At 58.9% G+C, this 16,872-nt stretch overlaps 1 protein-coding gene across 1 annotated transcript; it reads right to left on the minus strand.

The window, feature by feature from the left end:
* Positions 1–186: 186 nt before the first annotated feature.
* On the minus strand, positions 187–15,832 carry SCAF1 (SR-related CTD associated factor 1). Its single transcript, XM_019494945.2, has 11 exons — positions 15,293–15,832; positions 13,896–14,057; positions 13,628–13,694; positions 13,333–13,427; positions 12,461–12,600; positions 11,904–12,016; positions 8,523–11,669; positions 8,009–8,091; positions 7,280–7,564; positions 1,415–1,543; positions 187–963 (listed from the first exon to the last, which is right to left on the minus strand). The coding sequence occupies exons 2-11, from the start codon at positions 14,034–14,036 to the stop codon at positions 787–789; spliced, it is 4,377 nt and encodes a 1,458-aa protein (XP_019350490.1). The 5' UTR covers positions 14,037–14,057; positions 15,293–15,832; the 3' UTR covers positions 187–786.
* Between the last annotated feature and the right edge of the window lie 1,040 nt (positions 15,833–16,872).

Here is a 16,872-nt window from a genome sequence, read left to right on the forward strand (position 1 = left end):
AGCACAGATGGATGCTGTTCCCTGGGAAGAATCTGAGCGACAGCACAGCCCCCTACTGGGTACACCCCAGCTGTGACTGGGGAAGAGGTCTCCCTGGCTGGGCAGGGAAGGCCAAAAAACAACCTCCCTGACCCACCACCTAAGGCTGGGGAAAGCCCTGCCAATAAGCAGAGACAGAGCCCAAGACAAGTGGCTAACAGTTTATGAGGAGACAGACGGGGGCTGGAAAGGGGGAGGGTTGTACAGAAATGGGGGTTTTACCAGCTGCTGGTGGGGTGCAGAGAAGGGCTCATCCCTGCCTCCTACTTTGAGCACAGTCCTGGGGGAGGTGGTGAGGGAATGGACAGCTCCCTCCCCCACACACACTTCCCCCCTCATCCCCCGCCTTGGGAAGGGAAGCTTCAAATAAAACCATGCTAAAATGAATAAAACATGAAGGGGAGGGGCCTACCCTCCTCCCTGGAAATCAGCCCTCCCCACAACTCAGGGGCAAGGGGTTGAGGGGGTCCCCCAAAGCCAGGGCACCCCTCCCCCTCCATCCTGCCCAGATGTATTTACAGAGTAAAATTATTCTTGCTCCAAACCTTTTTGTGGGCGGAGTCTAAGAGCCGCCCAACACCAGGGGAGACCCAAAAACTAGGTGGAGACCCCCCGCTCAGAGTCCCAGAGAACGGGGCAGGGATCTCAGCCCCCACTCCCCTTACCGATATATCCAGGCTGAGGGGGGATAGGGAGGGTCCTGTGGTTGCCTAAGGGGCGCTGAAGTGGCAGGAGCCAGGCGCAGGCTCAGAGGGGGGGCATGGGCAGGGGGACCTTGTCCAGTGCCCCGAGGTCCTTGGGGCCCCCTGGCTCATCCTCCATGCGCCGCCCGTGTTTCCGGAAGTATTTGTAGCGCTGCACATAAGCCTTCACCAGGTTGTTCACCTTCACTGGGTTGATCTCGCCGCTGCGGCTGTGGCAGATCTGGAGCGGGGGGTAGTGAATGGGGAGGAGATGGGGATACCTCACCCCAACTCACATCCCTCTATATGCCCTACCAGCCCTGCTGATGTGTGTCCCCCACCCCCAAGCTGCCAACCCTATACCCAAGTCTTCGGTTCCCACCAGCCCTCCTGGTCCCCCCCCACTCCTGACCCTCAGCCCCGTCCTGCAGTGCTCCCCTCAACCCTCTAAGCCCAGCCCCTCCCTCCTGACCCATAGGCCCCTGAACCCCTAGCCCTGCCATGCCCTTCCATCCCAACCTGCAGCCCCCTGCCCCCTTGAGCCCTGGTGGTGCCCCTCACTCCCAACTCACAACCGCCTGTCTCCCCAGCTCTGTCAGTGCCCCTCACTTTCAATTTGCAACTCCCTGCTGTCTCCAGCCTTGCTGGTGCCCCTTACTCCTGACCCACAGTCTCTTGCTCCCCAGCCCTACCTTGTGCACGGCCTTGCGCAGGATGTCCTTGTACTCGTCCTTGGTGATTTCCTTCTTCTGGTAGTAGGGTTTGATGGCCAGCTTCACCTCTTCCACCGCTCTCTCCTGTGTGTGCAGCTTCTTCAGATACTGGGGAGCAAGGCAAGGGAGACAGCGGTCAGCTTGCTGGGGGGGTGTGGGTGACTCCTCCCCACTGCCCAGACTTGGGCCCTCCATCTCAGGAGACACAGCCTTGACCCTATGCCATGGGGATGCAGTTCTGAGACCCAAGGCCCCACTGGGACCAAATGCTAGGGTGTCTGGATGCTCCCAGACACACACCATGGTATTCTGCAAGTCCATTGGTATCCTCCACCCCCTTTGCTGAATGGGTGTGCCCAGGTGATTAATTTGCCTAGAAATCAGGATTTCTCCCATAAAATAACTGAGAAACCAAAGGGTTTATAAAGAGGAAGAACAAATCATAGAATCATAGAGATGTCGGCTGGAAGGGACCTTGAGATTGCATCCCCTACAAATCCATCGACTAACCTCTTAGCAAAACTACTATCAATCCTGACACAAGACATTGCACCCGAACCTGCCACAAGTGAAGCAGGAGGACCAAGGCAGCCAACATCCTGGAAAAGGTCGTCAATATATGCTCAAGAGATCCCAGATAGAGGCCACATCCCCACTACAGAGGAAGGCCCCCACAGTCTGCACCAATCTGACCAAGGGCTAAAATTCTTTCCTGTCGCCAACAAGGGTGATCAGTCTGACCCTGAGCAGGGGGGCAAGACCCACTAGCCAGGAACCTCCAGCGTCAAGTCCCAGCATACAGAGAGAGAGAGAACTACCAGCAGGCCCTCAGCTTCCACGATGCCCTCTACACCTACAGGAGGGTGGCGGGATTGTTGATGAGCCCCAAAGCTGGTGCTGCTTCCCATAAAATCCCCACCAAGTCTAATAACACTCCCCACAATGAGGTCCCCCACTGTGGTTACTCTCAACAAGTGTGGATGCAGGATGAGTTTCCACAGGTGCCAGGTGCTCTCCTTCCTCTGGGAGTGGGGGTACTCTGTGATTTTCCTGTTGGAGACCCACACAACTCTGGCTGCTGAAGTCAACTGGCAGCTGGAATGGGGAGATAGGGTCTACTTCAGCCACCTCATGGGGACATCCTGTGGGGTGGCCACCCTATTCTCTCTGAGCTTGCAGCCAGAAGTCCTTCCTGCCTTTGAGGTAGTGCCAGGCCACCTGCTTCATGTCTGGGTCTGAGTACAGGGGTTCATTTTCAACCTGGTAAACATCTATGTCTCTGTGCATGACTCAGAGATGGCCCATTTCTATCAGCAGGCGGCTGCCTGCCTTGGGACCCCAAGCCCTCACAAGCATCTGCTCCTAGGTGGTGACTTTAATGTCACCCTTGAGGCACAGGACTGCACTGGCAGGACCACCACGGGTGTCCTCAGGGACATCATCACTGACCACTCCCTAGTGGATGTCTGGTGTGCCTAGCACACCACTCCTGGTTGGACCGAATCTACATGTCCAAACCAACCATCCAAGTCCACGCCTCCAGCACCAGGCCGGCCCCTATTTAGTTTGTGTTTGGGTCATGCTGCAGCCCAAGCATCTGGGGCTGGCCTACTGGCACTTCAACAACAGCCTGCTGGAGGTCGTGGGCTCTGTGGCTGCCTTCTGGGAGTTTTGGCTGGTCCACTGCAAGCAGCAGCAGACCTTTCCCTTGGCTCAGAGATGGTGGGACATGGGAAAGGTGTGCAGTGGGCAGTACTGTCACTGCTACACTAGGGCACATATGACAGTGGGAGGTGGCTAGAGAGCAGCTTGAGAGGGAAGTGCTGGAGCTGGAGAGGTGCCCAGGTGCTGACACACACGGTGCTGGGAAAAGCAGGAAGAACTTTGAGCTCTGAACTGCCATGTCCACATCACATTCATCCACTTATGCATCAAGCTTCTCCATGAGATGGACCGTAACTCCTGCTTCTTCTACACCCTGAAGAGGAGGGGTGCCAAAAAGTATATCATTTGCCTTCTGGAGGAAGATGGCACCTTTCTCACGGATCCTAGTGAGCTGCAAAAAAAGGGCAAGGGCTTTCTACACAACATTCTTTTCACCGAATCCGACTGATGCCAATGCCTGCCAGGTCCTGTGGGGTCAGCTTGAGTGACTGGAACTGGCTAGACGGTCCTTTCGCCCTGCCTGAGCTTGTAGATGCCCTCTGCCTGATGCCCACCAACAAAGTGCCAGGCACTGACAAGTTGACTGCTGAGTTCTAATGTGCCTTCTGGGACATCCTCAGCCTGAACCGTGCCACGGTTAGGGCTGAGTCTGAGGGGAACAGGGAACTTCTCCTGTCATGCAGGAGGGCTGTCCTGACCCTCCTGTCCAAGGGGGACCCCTTCAACTTGAGGAACTGGCATCCAGTCTCACTCCTCTGTATGGACTATAAGGTCATAGTGATAACCCATTTTTGCTGTGTTGGAGGTCCTTGCAGCAGGACATAATTCACCTTGACCAGATGTACATGGTTCAAGGAGGGTCCATCTTCAATAACCTATACCTGATGTGGGACCTCCTTAAGCTTACTCACAGGGACAGCCTCTCATTCGCCCTCATGTTCCTTGATCAGAAGCCGGTATCTGACATAGTGGATCACAGGTACCTCACAGGCAAGCTGAGGACATTTGGCTTCAGTCCCCGCTTCCTGCGGTTTCTCCAAGTGCTGTATGCCTCCTCCAGAGTGCATGATCAAGCTCAGCTAGATGTTGACAGAGTTCATCCTATTCAGGCAGGGAGTGTGTCAAGGTTGTCTGCTTTCAGGCCAGCTCTACATCATCGCTCCTGCACAAGTGGGTGGCGGGGCTGGTGCTTGAGGAGCTGCCCATGAGTGTGGTTCTGTCAGCATATGCTGATGACATGCTCCTCACCATCAAGGACCTGGGCAACCTGGCACAAGTGGAGACCTGCCAGTCCATCTACTTGGTGGCCTCCTCTGTCCAAGTCAACTAGGTCAAGAACTCTGGCTCAACATGAGTGCCTCTGGCTCACTCCCTCCTGCACTCCAAAACACCCAATGGAGTGCAGGCTCGCTCTTATAATTGGGGGTTTACTTGTACCCCAGTTGCCCCTTCCTGCCAGAGAACTGGCACCAGCTGGAGGTCATGGTGTCTGAGTAGCTGTGGCATGGGTAGGCTTGCTGCAGTGCCTCTCCCTTTGTGGGAGGGTGCTAGTCATCAACCAGCTGGTCATGTCCATGCTCTGGCACTGCTTCAACACCCTGGCCATGCCATCAGAACTCCTGGCCAGTGTCCAGAGATAGGTGCTGGGGTTCTTCTGGTTGGGACAGCACTGGGTCTCTGCAAGTGTCCTGAGCCTCCCCTTGCAGGATGGTGGGCAGGGCCTGGTTTGTTTCTGCAGCCAGGTCCACACCTTCCACCATCAGGCCCTGAAAAGGCTTGTGTACAGTGCTGGTAGCCAGGTGATGTAATGCCTGATCAACTGCAGTTTCCTCCGCTGCCTCTGAGGGTTCCAATATGACCAGCAGCTCTTCTACTTGTGACGGCTCCCCAAGCAAGACCTAGAAGAGCTGCCAGATTTCTACCAGGACCTCCTCAGGACCTGGAGGCTGGTCTCCACCTCCAGATCCCCAGACACAGTTGCCCAGGGTGCTGAACTCCTCGCTGAGCACCTGCTGAAAACCCAGTTGGTGGCACCAGTGAGAGGTGCCCTGGGTGCACTGGAGGGTGGTCCTGGCCAACTTTACTTTTATCAGAGACCTCCTGGACTATGTCAAGGAGAGGTGGGCCTTGCATAGAGCTTCCCATGGAGCTTCCCATGCTGCACACTCCCTGCTGCTTACTCCAGCAGATAAAGGCTGACCTGCTGCCCACTGCCCTCGCCTACATCGACCAGGTCCTGCATGAGGGCAGTCCTCACCCCCAAGATCCCTCACAGCCCTCCAAAGCTAGTTCTGGGGCTGCTGCCACCATCTTAGCAGGCTGGGGGATACCAAACCAGTCTGCCTCTAAAATCTCCACTGCTACTAGCTCTATACGCTCATGCCCCATGCAATCCATCATCCCATTCTCATGTCCTGCCCTGATAACAAGTGGCAGGGACGAGGGTCCCTGGTTGGGCAAATCTGTATAGCACTCTGATCCCATGAGCCATTGGAGACCTTAGCTGGCAGCTCCTCCATGAAGCCATCACCATGGGCATGTATCTGGTATGCTTTATGGACACCCCCCAACACCTGCTCCTTTGGCCAACAGAAGGAGACCCTGGTGCATGCCTACCTCAAATGCACCAGGTTGCAGTCCCTCTTCCACGTCCTCCAGAACCTCCTGCTCAGGTTCTGGTCCACTTCTCCCCGCACCATTTTTGTTTTCCACTCCCTATCCATGACTCCATCAAGCCCTGGACCTCCTGGTCAACATCCTCCTGGCTCTGGCCAAGCTGCCCATCTACCAGACCAGAAAGGAGGCTCTGGCTGGGGAGAACCTGAGCGAGTGTGGGGCTGTCCCCTCCTATCACTCCTCCACTCACATCTCTAGGCAGTTTTACTGGTGGGTGTCCACAGGCTCCCTCACCTAATTAAGGGGGCAGAAGGCGCTAGCTGGTGTGCTCTGCTCAGTGTCCCCTTCCAAATCCCTTATTATCAGGGATCCTGGTTTTCTCTGATTAAAAAAATCCCCAATCTTCAGTTTAAAAAAAGTAACTCCAAATCCACATTTTTCCATGACTAAAATGAAACACGACTATATATCACACACACACACACACACACACACACACACACGAAGTTTCATTTAAATCACAGAAAAATGTGGATCTGGGGTTATTTTTTTAAACCAAAATTAGGGATTTTTTTTAAATCAGAGAAAACCAGGATCCCTGTTTATTATTAACCTATGCCCTCACACTTCCATTCTTGTCTTTTTCATTTGTCCCTAAATATCAGATGCTGTATCCCCAGTGGCCTCCCTTATTAAAGGTGGCTTATAGTATTTTGTGATGGGCTTAAGACTATGGCACATCAAATAGGCCTGTCACACAGGGGCAGAGACCGAATGTTGAAAGAGAGAGTGAACTGGGTACAACCAGAGTTTTTCCCACTGTTCCTTTCTCACTTGCTGCCTTCAGCATTTAAGGTCTAGGAAGTGCTGATTCAGAGGCCCCGCCCATGCTCAATAGCTACTGGTGCCCCTTTTCTCCAAGAATCTGTCCAATCCCTGTTCTTTGGTCCAATCTCAAATCGCTCAAACCAAACCCATCTCCTCAGCTCTGGTACTGCCTTTCCTGCTGTGCCCAGATCTGCAAACACACACACACGCACACACATACTGCTCTCTTCTCCCCATGCCAGGTACTGCTGACACACCCACTCCCACTTACATCCCCTAGAGTCACTTATGTGCTGGTACCTTCAGTGCCCCTACCCCTCCAATCACCTACATATCAGTATCTCTCAGCCCTCAAGCCCCCACACCCTCATCTAATGTGCCAGCATACCCTGGTCACCTATATGCCAGCCTCTGTCAACCCCCTAGCTCTAAGCCCTATGCCCCGCACTGTACTAGGACTCTCCTCCAGCTCCTCCATTGTCTTGTGCTTAAGCCACCAGTGCTTGGGCACTACTCCACTGGTTTCCCAGTAGCCCTGTGCCTGGGCACAGCCATCCCATACCTCCCTCCATATCCTGGCATTGGCCCTTATGGCTTCCCAAACCACTCCATACTCTCCACCATGCCCCCAGCTTCCTCATGCCCTCTGTGCTGGGCACAGCCTCCCCCAATTAGCTCCCTCTCCTCTGCCAGACACAGGCCTACCCCCTACCCTATGGCCTGGAGCCCCCTTACCTTATCAGTGTCTCCACGCCCGTCGGAGCTGGTGCTGCCATCCCGCTTGCCCAGCTCGGCACTGGAGGGACCACCAAAGAGGGGCCCAGTGCTGGCTCCAGCTGAGGCCTGCCCCACAGTGCCTGGGAGTCCCGTGGGGGTCGAGGGGGCTGAATTGCAGCCCACCAGGGGCAGGGAGCTGTGCAGCAGGTAGGGGGCAGGTGCATGTGGGGCAGGTGGATGGACTGGGGGCACCTGCACCTGGGCACTTCCCAGGGAGCTCGAGGGCTTGGCATGGCTCAGGATCTGTAAGGGGGAGAATGGGGTTATGAGATCTGCTGAGGGACTCACAGTGCCGGGGGGGGGGGAAGGAGGAGGCTGCCTCTGGGGCAGGGAGCACTATGGGCAAGATATATACAGTCCTCTGCCTGGTACTGAGATGCAGCCACCTCTGGGGTGGGGAGGGCTAGGCTAGATTATACAGGGAACCACAGAGTCAGATTTAGGACAGGAAGTGCGGGTGGAGATCCCCTGAGTAACAGCACAGGAGTGCCAAAGGGGCCAGAACATACTCCCTCCCAGACTGAAATGAGGCCCAGACACCTGGGTCCATGTCATGGAAAACAAAAAGGACAGTGCAGAGCCCCTTACAACCAAACTGGGGAAACTGGGGTTTGCATAGGGGAAATACCTATTCCCCACAAGTCCTTGTAGCATAGTGCCCCCCTCCCCATCCACGATACCCCCTACCTGATTGGTGGCCTGGATGAGCTCCTGGGCCTTGGCACGGCTCGCCAGGTTGGCCTCCTCCATCTTGAAGAGCAGGGCGGTCACTGGACAAGAGGGAAGGAAGGGTTGATGTCATGTCCAGCAGCCCCAGCCACAAATGGGATACCCAGAACTGAGGACAAGGGTCATGAGCAAGCAAAAACACACAGGGTCTGCACCCATTCATACTCCCTCTGCCAGGGCTGCAAACCCCCTCCTTTGCCTTTGGACACTGTTAAGTCTCCCCACCAGCACCAGCACTTTTCCTGGTAACCCCATGGCCCTGCAGTCATCTACATGCCCCCACCTGCTGCAGCCACCTACGTCAGCATCCCTCAACCCCCTGGTCTCTGGGCCCATAGGCTCCTAGCACCAGCCCCCTCAGATCATTTAATGTGCCAACATCTTCCAGGGCTCCCAGGCCCAGCACCCCCTAAGTACCAGCAGCCCCAACCTCCTAGTGCAGGGTCCCCCTGGCCCCCCTCCAGTCACCTACGTGCCAGCACGCCACTGGTGGCACAGTCCACACCACCCTGCAAGTTCCAGGCAACAGGGGCAGGTGCAGGAGGCAGGGCACGCCCAGGCTCCTCTTTGGGCTCCGTGCGGCTGTCCGCTTCAGGCTCCCCTGGTGCAGGTGCCCTCTGGGCCTCGCCCACCACAACGGCTGCAGCCGCCCCCTCCTCAGGCAGGAAGGAGACATCGGGCGTCTTGCAGCTGCTGTCCACTGTCTGAGAGTCGGGCGTCAGTTCCTGCTCGGTGGAGGCAGGTGGAGGCTTGCTGGGTGGTGGGCTGGGTGGCTTGCCTGTGGCGCCCGACTTCTCTGAGCCCGACCAGGCTGGCTCCTCCTTGGCCTGGAGAAGGGGGCTGCCCGCACCCTGGCTGCAGCTGTCCGCCTTGGACTTCTTGAGGGAGCTCTTGGGTTTCACCTTCTTCTTCTTCTTGGCCTCTGAGGCCCCCTTGGTCTTCCCACCTGCTGCCCTCAGCTTCTTCAGCCCTGTCTTGGCCTTTAGCCCCTTGGCCTTCTTGACCTTGGTGCCGGGTTCCTTGGCATCAGCTGACTCCGCCTTGACAGTGCCACCCTTGGCGTCCACCACCACTACCTTCTCCTCAGGCTTCAGGAAAGGTGAGCGGCTCTCCTTGTCCCGGCTGAACTTGACGCCGATGGAGCCCACTTCCTTAACAGAAGCCGTGGTGCTACTCACGCCCTCCCGGATCAGAACAGCCACTTTGGACTGGAGCTTGACCTTGCGGGCTGAGCCACCCTTACTGCTCTCCTTGTGGCTGGCTTTGGGCTTCCTGGCCCCTTTGTCCCGCTCCCCTCGTAGTTTCTCCTTCTCCACCTTGGGGGGCTCCAGTACTGCCCGGCCTGGTCCTTCTTTGAACTTCTTCTTGTACTTGTCACGGGCACTGGGACGCTCCTCCATGTACCCCCTCTTCCGCTCCTTCTCTTTGGGGGCCTTGCTCTTGGGTTCCTCCTCTGGCCGGTCTTTGCGGGCCACTGGGCCTCCATCTCCCTTGGAGCTCGTGTGCCGAGGCCCCTCAGGGGGCTCGCGATCTGAAAAGCAGCCTTCAAAGCTCAGCCCTTCCGAGTCATAGAGAACCTCACGCTTGGCTGGCTCAGGTGTCCCCTCTTGGCGGTTGACTGTGATGGTCCTCTTGATGGTGAAGAGGTCGGTGTCATTGAGGTCCTGAATGGACGGGGGCACCACAGTGCGTGTGTCTCGCCTCCGCTCCACCAAGACCTTCTCTGCCTTGGGCTCCTCCAGCAGGTGGACCTCCCTCTCTTTGTCCCGTGAGGTCCGGTGGGACGGCCTCTTCTCCCGTGAATGTGACCGCTGCTTCTTCTTCTTCTTGCCACTGCTGTCAGATGCCCGATGTTTGTCTTTGTGCCGGGCCCGGTGCCCACTGCTTCCAGAGCGTGACCTGCGGCCCCGGCGCTTCTCCCGTGACTTGGACCTCCGGCTGCTCTTCCGCCGATCTGAGCCGACGGCTGACAGGCTGGTGCTGATGGAGGGTGACCAGGAACGGGAGCGCCGGCGGGAGCGGGAGCGCGAGCCCCGGTGGCGGGAGCGGGAGCGGCGCCGCTCCTTGGACTTGGAGCGTGACTTGGATTTCTTCTTGGCAGGCCAGGGGGCCGAGCGTGGCTCCTTGGCCTTGGCTGCCTTGCGCTCCCGGGACCTTTTGGCCTTTTTGTGGGAGCCGGAGCTGGAGCCTGAGTGGGACTTGGAGTCAGGATGCTTGGGGGAGTCACGGTGGTAGCGCTCACGCCGCTGGGTTAGGATCTTGCGCCTTAAGTCAGCACCCTTCCAGCGGGGATCAGGTTGGCTCTCCCCAAAGTCCACCTGCAGGGCCCCCTCACCATCTGAGTCAGCATGCAGTGACAGGAAGTCGTCACCCTCTGGCACCCGCAGGGGGCGCTGCTCTGCCGGTCGGCATCGGTTGCGGAAGAGGCGGATGGGGCTGTAGCGTTCATCCTCAGGCTGCACGATCTCACCTTCCTCGATCTCCGAATCGCCCTCGGTGCCACCCCACTCCAGTGAGGTGCGCCGCCCACCCCGATGCCGCCCGCCCTTGGGGGCCTTCTCCCCACTGGCCGCCCGAGCTGGTGCCTTGGGGTTCCCGGCTGTCACCACCTCCAGCGAGACTTTTCCTTCCAGCTTGGGGTTGGCCTCAGCCTCCGACCGGCTCTTGGTGGCCAGGTCCACCACAAAGACACGGCGCCGTGGCTCAGGGGGTGGCTCGGGGGCCGTGTCCGACTGCTCAGACCCATTCTCCTCCTCAGGCAGGGTTGAGTCAGCGCCAGGGGGCTGCTCCTTCTCCTCTGAGGGCTCAGCAGGGGCCTTGTCGGGGCGTGCCCCCCTACTGCCTGTCTCACTGGGCTCTGCATCCTCCTGGCCTTTGTCAGAGCCAGGGAAGTCTTGGCTGAGGCTGTTCTCATCATAGATGCCTGCCAGGGTCTCTGAGATGCGGCTGATGCTGTGGGACATGTCAGGCTGGGCAGAGGTCTCCTCCTCCTCTTCCTCCTCTTCCTCCTCCTCCTCGTCGGGGGATGGGCTGCTGCGGGAGGAGCTGGGATTGGAGCCTGTGGGATCGAAGGGGTCGTATTTTTGGTCCTGCCGCTCCTCCGCCTCCTTACCGGGGGAGTCCCCGTAGGCAAAGTCCCCGCCTGGGTTGTCCTCATCAGTGGGGTGAAAGGGGTCATAAATATCCAGGTCTGGAGAGCGAAGCGGGCAAGGGTGGCTGCCCCCACCACTGGGGGGTGCCGCCTGCTGGGAGGAAGAGGATGAGGACGATGAAGAGCATGAGGAAGAGGAGGAACTCGAGTCAGCTTTCTCCAAGGTATTGGCAGGGGGTGGCTGGGAGCGTTGGGCCTCTGTATCCCTGCCTGCTGGGGCCTGGGGTCTCTGCTGCCCGGTGGAGACACCTGCGCCGGTGCCCAGGGTCACACCACAGGGACCAATGGGGTGCTGAGTCCTGCCCACGTCGGGGGATGGGGCCGCCTGGAAGTCCACGCCCCAATGAGTCCTGTGCAGTGACTTAAGGTCCAAGGGGAGGGGGCTGGAGCAGTCCGAGGGCAAGGCTGGGGCAGCTGGGGGGGTCCTGGCTCCCATCCAGTGCGGTGCCATGGATCCCAAGAGGCAGGCTACAGAAAGAGTGAAGAGCGAAGTGTCAGGGGAGATGTGGGACCCCACCTACCCATCACCCAACCCTGTGGGGAGGAATATCTCAGCACTAAAATCCCTTTATCCTTCCCTCCCCCCTGTCTCATCTGTTGGCTAATGAACCAGCTGATGCCCCATTTCTTGGGGCGGGGTCAGGACCACAGCCCCCCAGATGGGGGCAGGGAGGGGAGAAGGACCCCATACCCTGCACTTACCTGACTTCTGTATTCTCCAGGGTCTCTCTCTCCTGAAGAAACCTGATGCAGACGCCATGCCCCCCACACGTACCTCAGCCACCAGCTCCACCTCCTCCAGCTCCTCATCCCTGCTGCCAGGAGAAGAGCCCAGTCAGAGCACCAGGCAGCCCCTGACAGAGCAGGGTCAGCATTGGGAATCTCCAGGGTCCCCAGCACTTTCTTGGGACATGCCTGTCAATTTCTTCTTCCTCAGGTGAACCCCAAGAGGCCTCTTCCTGCCCTGCCTAGCATTCTATTGAGTCCCAGCCCTTTCCTGCTCTATTGCAACAGATCCCACACCTCTCCTGGAACAGGAGCAGAATCCAGTAGTCCTAGCTCCCAACCTCGCACTGCTCCAACCCAGTAGACCCCACTCCCTATCCCAGGTCTGGGGAAAACCCATGTGTCCTGGCTCCCAGCTCTCCCAGCTCTCAACCCCTAAACCCCACTCCTCTTCCAGTGCTAGGATGGAAACCAGGCATCCTGCCCCACTCCCCAAACGGTTGCTGGGAGCAGAGGGTGGGGGGGTTGCTTACTCGATGGCTGGAGTGCCCAGGAACTGCTCAGTGGCTGCCAGGGGCAGGGGTTTCTGCAGGAAGGGGATCCACTTTTGCTTCAGGTAGTCCAAGTCTCTAGCTATGCTGAAGAGCAGGTCAGGGACAGGTACCTCAGGAACCTGGGGGAATGCAGAACCAGGCTGAGACAGTGCCAGCCACAGCTTGGTTGGGCCCTTGCAGCCATGTTGGGGAGCAAAGTCCTGCAGCTCCCAGCCTGCAGGAGGCCCTAGCACTCAGCTGGGGAACAGAGCAATAAAAGCTGGAACCCAGAGCTCCTCAGGGTCGCAGCGCATGCTGGGATGCATAGGCCACACATGCAGAATGGAAAGAACTGGGCACGGATCTCCCGTGGCTCTCCCAGGCCTCTGAATGACAGACCAAGGCATATCAAGGCCCCACGGATAGCTCACTCTGGTGAGAGAGAACAGGGGATTCTGGGACAGCTAGTCCTGATGGGAACAGATCCCTACACAGGAAAGCAGGGCATGCTAGGACATATAACCCAAACTCATATGATCCACTGGGAAGGAGCAGGGCATGCTGGGATACGTAGTCTCAAAACTCATCTTCCCCTTCCCCCCGCATCACACCCCATCCTTATCCCCTTCCTCCTCCCCACATTCACCCCCACCCTCCCCACACTTCTTACATTGCTCCCCTCAATATTCCCCCAGCACTTCCCTCACAACACCCAGCCTCTGTGCAACCCCCTCCTCTCCCATCACCCCCTCATGGCCCTACAGCTACCCCCCACCCCAGACTCCAAGTGAGATGGGATGCTTTATCCCCATAGTGCAACCCCCAGGCTAAGGGGGCAGGGCTACCAAGTGCCTGGAAGCAAGCCCACTCACCGTGGGATCCATGCTACCCCCCCTGGTTGCGCTGGGCCCCTCCATTCGGGGGCTCCGGCACCGTTTCTTTCGGCTCAGCCTCTTCCTCTTAAGATCTGCAAGAAAGATTGGTGTCACCTTGGCACTGGGCTACTCCATGTCCCCTCAGGGCCGCCTAATGTTGAGGGGGAGGGTGTAGGCAGGGCTGGATTTAAAGGGCTCTGCTCGCCTCCTACCCAAGGCAGTAGCACAACCAGTCTCCCCCTCCTCTTGATCCTATCCTTTACCAGCCCTGCAGTGAGGTCCCAGAAGATACCTTTCTTACTGGCCCGGTCCTGCCATTTGCCCTGGAAGCTGGAGCTCACCACTTGCTGTATGGCCTTCTGCAGAGAGAGGAAGGCACTTAGATGAAACTAGTGCTGGCAGGTCCTCAAAGGGGACTTTGGCTTTCCCCACAGCACTGCTCAGGAGCAAACCCAGGAGATCAGACCCAAGGAAATGTAAAGGAGCAACGGATGCTTAGATCAGTCAGGACTTCCCCCCCAGTTCAGCTCCCAGCAGCCAACAGGCAACAAGGACCTTACCATTATGACCTGGCCAGGGCAGAGGGGGCCTGGCTGGCTTAGCTCCCTGTCCGAGGGGGCACTAGCAGGGTGCCCCTGCTCCTCATTGCCCCCGGTTGGGTCCTCTCGTGTGGGGGGAGGGGAATTCTCTTCCTCTTCCATGGCGGCAGTATGGAGTGGAGCCTGCAGAACAGGGAGAAGAGTCAGTGCCAGCACTGGCACACACAAGGTCATCAGTGACCAAACCACTGTGTTCACTCTACCAAGGAGTCCTGGCTCTTAGCACGACCCCTTCCCCACAGCCTGGCAGCACCCCTACACTCCGCTCCCAGAGTCAGGTGAGAACCCAGGTGTCCTGGCTGTCCCAGTCTTCCAGTGCTGAAAGTGATTATCGGGGACAACCAGTCCCTCAGATACACAGGTTACATCTGACAAGTTCCCTGTGAGTGACCCTCTCCCAACTTGCAGCCCCCTGCCAGTGTCCTTCACTCCCAACCCACAGGCCCCTGTCAGCTCAGCCCTGCCACCCCCCAATGCCCCCAACCACTGTTGCCCCTGAGGCCCAGCCAGGGCCAGCCAACCCCTGAAAGAGTGCAGCAATTAATCCCTTCCTGTCCCACATCTTTTGCTGTTAGGCCACCAGCCAGGGGCTAGTGAGATAGAGCTGGTGGGGGGCACCAGAGGAGGCAATACCCACCCTCCAGAGCTGTGAGACTCTCAGCAGGCAAGAGGATGGCCATGCAGGAGTTCCCAGGGCCTCTGTGCCCAGCCGGGTCCTGTGAACCTGGTAGGGTCAGGGGGACCCCATGTCTTGGAGAGTGAGCCTGATATCAGCCTCTTTCTGCATGCATCCTCCTTTCTGCATCCCGGCCCAGCCCCCATGCCTGATCTGCTGTCCCTTGCCCCAGGCAGCCCCCCACACTGCACCTCAGTCACACTGATCCTGTCCCCCCCGCCGTCTTTCATTGCCCTCCCCAGCCCCCCTTCACTGCCCAATATTCCCCCAGCCCCCACAAGGTGTCTGTGACCCCCTCCCCCAGCAACTCCACAATGCCACTCCCTCTACCCCCAACTTACCCCTCCCCTCCACATAACACCCCTCACTGCCCCTCACTCCCCAGCTTTCCCCTGCTCCTCAAGCTGCCCCCTCCCCACCATGATGGCCGCACTGCCCCCCACCCCCCAACTGGACCCTCCCCCCACTTGGCCCCGCCCCCACCCCTTGGCTCCTCCCCCTTCTGGTCCCCAGCTTCTCCCCCCCCCCGCTCCCCTCTCCAGCCCCCTCCCCCCACTTGGCTCCGCCCCCGTCGTTACCTGCTGCGCGGCCCCCCCTCGGGGGCGTCCGCACGGGCCCCTCCTGCCCTCCTAATACAAAGGAAGCCGCCGTCCCAACCCGGCCGCCCCCGCCGCCATCTTACCCGATCGCCCTGCTCGGGCTCGGGCTCGGGCTCGGCCGCGGCGGCGGAGGCGGGGCTTGGCGGGGGCGCCGCGGGGGCCGACGGGAGCGGTAGTGTCGCTCCCCGCCCATCCCTTGGCGCCGGGCCGGGCCGGGCCGGGCCTCGGACTACAGCTCCCAGCCTGCCCCGCAGCGGGCGGGCGGGCAGGACCGGGCGCGACGCGAGGCATGCTGGGAGATGCAGTCCGCCTGGTACCAGCAGTGACTCAGGGGCCCGGCGGCGGCGGACTAGGCTTCCCAGAAGGAAGCGCGGTGGCGCGCGTTGCAAGGAGGGAACCGGGGGCGTCCGGACTGCGTATTCCAGCGTGCACCACGGCCGCGCGCCAGGCACCAGGGGACAGGTTGAGGGCCGGCGCCGGGAGACAGAAGTAAGCCCCTTCACATTCCTATCCCACAATGCCTTGCGGGTGGACGCGGCTTGCGGGAGATGTAGTTCTGGCGGCTGTGGCGGAGGGGTGACAAGGAATTCTTCGGCACCCGCCCGTTTTGACCCCCCGCGATAATGTCATCATAGTTGATCTGTGGCGTCACCCTCCCTGAATGAGGTTATCAGGCTGTCAGCCTCACTCTGAGGGCAATGTTTTCCATAGCACCGCTCCGTGCCCATATCACCCTGCTATGTCATGCCACGCTCTGACACCACCAGTCCTTCCCGCCTACATGGTCCCTCCCCAGGACGTTATAGTCACTCAGTTGCGTCGTTACCATCACCTCCATCACCCACAATTCCCCCGCCCCCCTCAATCCCCATCCCTTTGGCTGGTGGTGTAGCCGGCTCTATAGCAGCTTCTGCCCCTGGAGTTGGGGCACGTGGGTACTGTGCCGCAGTCGCTCAACACCCCCGCCCCGAGAAGCGTCAGGCAGGCCAGAGCCTGGGCCAGAGCAGTGCTGTGCCCCCATCCACCCGCACCTCCATTCCAGCCCCCACCCCCCAGGCACCAGGGGCTCCTATGGGTTGTGATCAGGCGGGCACCCCCAGCAAAACAGATTGGAAGAGAGAGGGAAACAGACAGCAGTTGGGGGCATTGGGCCAAGGAAAAGGGGAGAAGGGGTCAGTCCTGGCCCCGTAGCACATGGTTGGGGTAGGTGGAAGTGTTTCCTTCCTCTGGCCTAGGGAAGGGAATCAGTACCTGAGGAGAGGTCCAGAAGGGAATCAGAGAGATGGAGAGCAAGGCCAGGGGTGCAGCAACATCTTGCCCCCAGCACCATGGCACAGCCCTGGGCCCCTGCACCCCACAGCATTTCCTCCTGCTTTCCAGCATTGGAACATGCCACTCCCAGGGAGGGTGACCCATTCCCCCTAAATGCTGACCCCCTGAAAACCAACTGCCCCTACCGGCTCCCCAGATTCCCCCCCCCCAACCTTCCCCTCTCACTCCCAAGCTTCAATCCCACCCAGTCTCAGCCCCCTTCATCCCCCAACCCCCACCTATCCCCTCACTCAGAACTTCCTTCCAGGGCACCCTGAGCCATTTCCTAAATGCCCCCATGAACTCCAGGCAGCTGTGCCCTACTTTCTTTGGGAGCCCCCTAGGACAGGAT

This window comes from Alligator mississippiensis, chromosome 5 (assembly GCF_030867095.1).
Source record: "Alligator mississippiensis isolate rAllMis1 chromosome 5, rAllMis1, whole genome shotgun sequence".
Taxonomy (NCBI): Eukaryota; Metazoa; Chordata; order Crocodylia; family Alligatoridae; genus Alligator; species Alligator mississippiensis.

What these genes read in the sequence shown, in the direction of transcription:
- SCAF1 (XM_019494945.2), bottom strand. Translation starts at nt 14,036, where the DNA reads ATGGAAGAGGAAGAGAATTCCCCTCCCCCCACACGAGAGGACCCAACC. An exon ending in GCCCTGGCCAGGTCATAATG is followed by an intron (nt 13,695 to 13,895) that starts GTAAGGTCCTTG and finishes CTCTCTCTGCAG; the next exon opens with AAGGCCATACAGCAAGTGGT. An exon ending in CTGGGCACTCCAGCCATCGA is followed by an intron (nt 12,017 to 12,460) that starts GTAAGCAACCCC and finishes TTCTCCTGGCAG; the next exon opens with CAGGGATGAGGAGCTGGAGG.